General features: G+C 53.7%; 1 protein-coding gene across 1 annotated transcript; it reads left to right on the forward strand.

The window, feature by feature from the left end:
* Positions 1-816: 816 nt before the first annotated feature.
* B0I36DRAFT_254427 (amino acid/polyamine transporter I) lies at positions 817-2610 on the forward strand (the record flags this gene model as incomplete). Its single annotated transcript, XM_046150818.1, has 5 exons — positions 817-986; positions 1063-1634; positions 1698-1822; positions 1888-2080; positions 2153-2610. 5 exons carry the CDS (start codon positions 817-819, stop codon positions 2608-2610), a joined length of 1518 nt encoding a protein of 505 aa, XP_046005826.1.
* Positions 2611-4954: the final 2344 nt, after the last annotated feature.

Below are 4954 nucleotides of genomic sequence, written 5' to 3' on the forward strand. Positions count from 1 at the left end.
GAATTTTGACTTTCGGGTGGGCACCAGAGTCCCATAAGCAGGTTGATGGCAGCTGGATGTGGTAGTTTTGCCTCGCCCCACATCAGGCAACTGCCTATTCTCAGCATGAACAACAAGTAATCCTAGCACACCGGCTACTTACTATGGTAGCCATGTACTCCTGGTTTCGCATGGGACTCGGACGACAGCAGGGCTATGGCCGGCAGAGATAACAGGATCCTTGAGGTAATTTCGCAGGGGTCTTTTGCCAACCTTGCACCCTGTCTTTATGCAGTTGGTTCCTTTGAAAAGCTGTACGCATGATTGGACAATCAACCACAGGGCAATGGCGGCGCGCTGTGATTGCCTGGCCGATATCAGCCCGGGGAAGCGTTCCGGAGCCAGGGTTTTCTGCTATGATACTACTGTGTACGTACTTCGGTACTTCGGTACGTACCATGAGGAGGCTGGCGAGATCAAGATTGCATTCCACACGCTCCGCCAAGGGACTTTTTGGTCTGCTCGTCTCGCACAGGGCTCTTTGGTTGCCAAGCTGTGGCATGGTGCCACAGGGGGCACTGCACACCTCATGCTTTGTCATAATTCAGTCACCAAGCGCGAGACGAGGCGGCGAATTGTAGGTCGAATATGGTAGCGCGTCTGGACCCTTCTATAGTAGCAGTCGTCCCCGGACTGTTTCTTTGCACCGATCTTCGTGTCCTGACTTTCCACTCTTGCCTTATCCTTCCGCTTCGCCCTTACGCTTCCACCATTCATCGGCTACCAACAACTGCAACAACATCATCTCTGGCACTCGAAACTGCATAGGGGGACATAATGACAGGCCTAATCGAGTTGAGGAGCCCTCAGCATTATGCAACGTCGCCATCTCAATGTGATGGCGATGCGGCCATCAGCAGGCAAACACGAACCAAGAAGCTCTTCTCATTCCCACAGATTTTCAGCTTTTCGTTCATGTACTTCGTGACCTGGATCATCGTGGGAGTGTAAGTGCTTGTCCTTCTGCGACTCTGTAGCTTTCCCGCCCGCCTTCAGCTAGCTGACGAAGTCGCTTTTCCGCAGTTACCTCTATTTTGGTCTTCTCAATGGTGGAGTTCTGGGACTCATCGTCAACTATCTGATAGTATTTGTGGGTGTTCTCGCGCAAGCAGCGTGCTTCGCCGAGCTTGCGTCCATATTACCCATCGCTGGTGCCCAATACTTTTGGATATATAAGTTTTCAAGTGAGAAGTACCGCAGATTCCTCACTTGGACTCAAGGATACGCGACCTGGCTCGGCTACGTCTTTACTCTAGCCACAGTGCTGAACTCCAACACTCTGATTATTCAAGGGGTGATTCAGATCAACTACCCAAACTTTAAAATCGAGGGATGGACAACCCTGGTCATCGTTTTGGCAACCTTGGCATGCTATACCATCATGAACGTGTGGTTCTTTGACTTTGTTCCTTGGTTAGAGCTCATCGCTGGCATCGTCAACGTCGTCTCATTCATCGTTACCGTCACCGCACTCCTGACGTTATCACCAAGGAACGACCCACAGTTCTTCCTTACCACGAGTAGCAATTCTGGCTACGTGAGCAGTTTTCTCAGTTGGGAGGTCGGCATGCTCGCATGCATGTGGCTCTTCATGGGTGAGAATGATCTCTGTAGAGTCATTGCTGCAATAAACAACTAACTGACCACCACGCCCACAGGTTTCGAAGGCGTTATTCACATGGCTGAAGAGACGAAAGACCCAGAGCGCACCATACCAAAGGCAATGGTCGCTTCCATTGGATTCAACGGACTCCTTGGGTTGGGCATGCTTTTCATTTTGATTGTCAGTACCTCACTCTGTCGTGCTTCATTCTTCTCCAGGGTTGCGGACTGATAGTTCTACTGTAGCTCTGTATGCCACCCATCGAAGACATGCTCGCGGCCCCGAGCCCGTTCATTTACCTCATTGTCACTGCCACAAGAAACCTTCCATTATCGACGGCCATAGGCTCCAGTATTGCTCTAGTTCTTATCTGCGCTGGAATGACCATGTTCTCTTCAGCGAGCCGGCTGACCTGGGCATGGGCAAGAGACCGTGGATGTGAGTAAAAAAGGACCGGCCATTAACACAAGTCACGAGCGTCCCAGGCTAACCTTCTACTGCCAATACCAGTGCCTTCCTATTTCGGTCATGTCGACTCGACGACCAAGATCCCTCGCCGAGCGGTTCTACTCACAAGCTTCATCGTAGGCGTCATGAGCTTGTTGAATCTCCACCCCGAGGCCTATATCGCACTGGGCGCTATCACATCCCTTTCCACGTTATCCATCTACTTCAGCTACGCTTTGGTTCTGGCCGTCGTGCTGCATCGCCGCCTGAAGGGAGATTTCACGCTTGGAGAGTGGAACTTGGGTCGTTGGGGGCTGCTACTAAACATCTTTGCGCTATCCTACACTATCTACACGATGATATGGCTTCCTTTCCCTACAACCCTCCCGGTAACTGCCCAAACGATGAACTACAGTGGTCCTGTTTTTGTCGGAGCCGGCATGATTGTCACCGGGCTGTGGTTTGGCTGGGCCAAGAAAACTGGAGTGCTCCAGATCAGAAACTCATCGTTTCCATCTTAGACCGGGCCAAGACTCCGCGATGAAGACAGCTCGCTCGCTCAAGGTCTGTGTGAGTAGCTCTAAATGGTTTGCGACGACGGGTGGGGTCTTGGGTGCGAACGGTGGTGTTGCTTTTGTCCGCCAAGCCTTTGGCTGGGGGCGTATATAGTCCTCTCTAGACATCAGCTGGGCTTGCAATTTCAGCATCTATTGCTCGCGACGATGAGATGAGGAACCATGGTGACTATGAATAAGCTTATAAGTTGAATTTACTTAAGACTTAACCTGTCAGGAAGACCGCTGGCCTGACCTAGATGGGCAGAACGCGCCTTGATAGTCCTTCTGAGATTTCTTTGCTGGGAAGGTGTTCCACCACAACCAGTAACCCTGAAACCCGACCTGTAATACGGGTGGTTGCGCAAATGAACCTGACTAGTAGCCGCAAACGGTGAACTTCGTGAAAGCCCTCCCTCTCTCACAAGAGCTCCTCTCTCGAGCAAACTCGATTACAGCCTTAGCCTCTAGCCGCGCAGTTCAAGCGTCGCAGGGCCCGATCGTTGGCGATTATAACTCATAGAAAACCCTTTTTGGCACCAGGATATCATCTTGATCTTCACTTGCGGTCTTGGTTGCCAGCGGCACGGTCGAGGACTGCCAAGGACGGCCTGATCTGGAGGCAGCCAGGTACCATGGCCCGGAGTAGCAAGAGATTGGAGTCTCTGGTTAGATACTACTGACATGCGTTATCAGTCTGCCGGTGACCAAGTTGGCCGGGAGTGGTCTTTACCCAGATCAGGAGCTCTTCAACGATCGCCGCGATAATTGAGCTGCGTGGAAAGAGACGATGGAATTTGGCTAATGTTCAGCAACCAGGCTTCGTGTGATTGGGCGCAACCAGACGCAGCATTATGGACGATAAGAAGTGTTATGGGGGCCAAGAGTCCGTGCGAGTGTTTCTTTGGCACTAGGCCTCCCGCGCGCGCGACAATGCAGGTGGGGAAAGCGGTTCCCAGCCGCGTTCGCAGCACGACGCTCCTGGCGCCCCCGGATTGATGCATGTGACCTACCCATGATGATGGTTGTGGGATCGTGGCTAATGGAGTCTTTGAGATGAGCGATGGGCAATTGGAGTCGTCCGATGGGAAGAGGCTGTTGTCAGATCAGGCCGGTTGCACTGGCGAAGGTGGGGCATCCGTGGAAGGACGATGGGGAGAGACACCTGTCTGCCCCGAAGCTGCTCAACCGTAGGTCTGGTGCAAGTCAGGCGACTCACTGACCTGTACGCAGCTTCAAGCCAGACGAAAAGGTAGCTAACTCTGTTTGAGCATTTGACAGAAGCGTTGCAACGTTGTGAGGGGGGCAGGGGAGGTCAGGGAATCTGGAGGGAACCCCACACACTGCGCTGCTCTGAGTACGGTTGTGTGGATCCCGTCACTAACAAACGCCGATCCCGCTCCTCACGCCCGCTACGATGCCCGTTTGCACACCCGTCCTGATGGAGGAGCAGGAGACTGAACAAAAAAAAAATATTCTTTGAGATACCACAACGATGACTCGTAGTCATGAAGAGTGGATGGCGCCTCCGCCAGCAGAGTCCAGGCGAAGCCTAGATTGAAAGACACTCCGATACCTGCTAATATATCCGACAGCGCCAGAACAGTGGAGGCTGGCGGGGGAAGGGCTCCAGGCGGAAGACTATTAATGAGCCGCCACTATGCGTGATGCCAGGCTGCGTCTGTGTCCGGGCTGACGGCGTCGCGTAGCCGAAGCTGAGCAGCTGGTTCCTACTGAACTGTGGCCCGCAAAGACCAGACACATGAGCACCAGGGCGCGAGCGCGACCTGCCTGCTCCCGACCAGGGTGGTCTTCCTAGCCTTGACGAGTTCCAGTTCTGGGGTTGACCACGCCCCTTAGTACTTGCATCAACGCGTAGAGTAGGCTACTCCTTGTCTGGTGTTTGGGAAGGACATGCGAAGCTCACCGCGAGAGCACCTTCGCGTATTGTGGCTCAGAACGGGGTGGGGCGCTTCAAGGAGGAACACTCACGATGAGGCCATAGACAGTCCAATCACAGCGCCGGACTGTCACACGCGCGGCGGTAGTGGGTGGCGGGAGCCAATTGCTGATTGGGCGGCCTGGGGGTTCGAGCTCGACATTCTCGGCTGGTAATTGGTCACCACTCCTGCCCCACTGCGCTGCCTGCATCCACCCGATGAGCGTTCTCCTCGCGCTTGCTGCTCGCAACACGGTTGGGCCTCAGATGACCTTTGCCAAAACAATCGCTCAAGCTCCACGCTGGCGCAAGTGCACACGTGACAATGGGAGGGGTCTGGCCATTCTTTTTTGGTTGCGGCTGTCACTGTAG

Source organism: Microdochium trichocladiopsis (genome assembly GCF_020744255.1).
Source record: "Microdochium trichocladiopsis strain MPI-CAGE-CH-0230 chromosome Unknown B0I36scaffold_12, whole genome shotgun sequence".
Lineage (NCBI taxonomy): Eukaryota > Fungi > Ascomycota > Sordariomycetes > Xylariales > Microdochiaceae > Microdochium > Microdochium trichocladiopsis.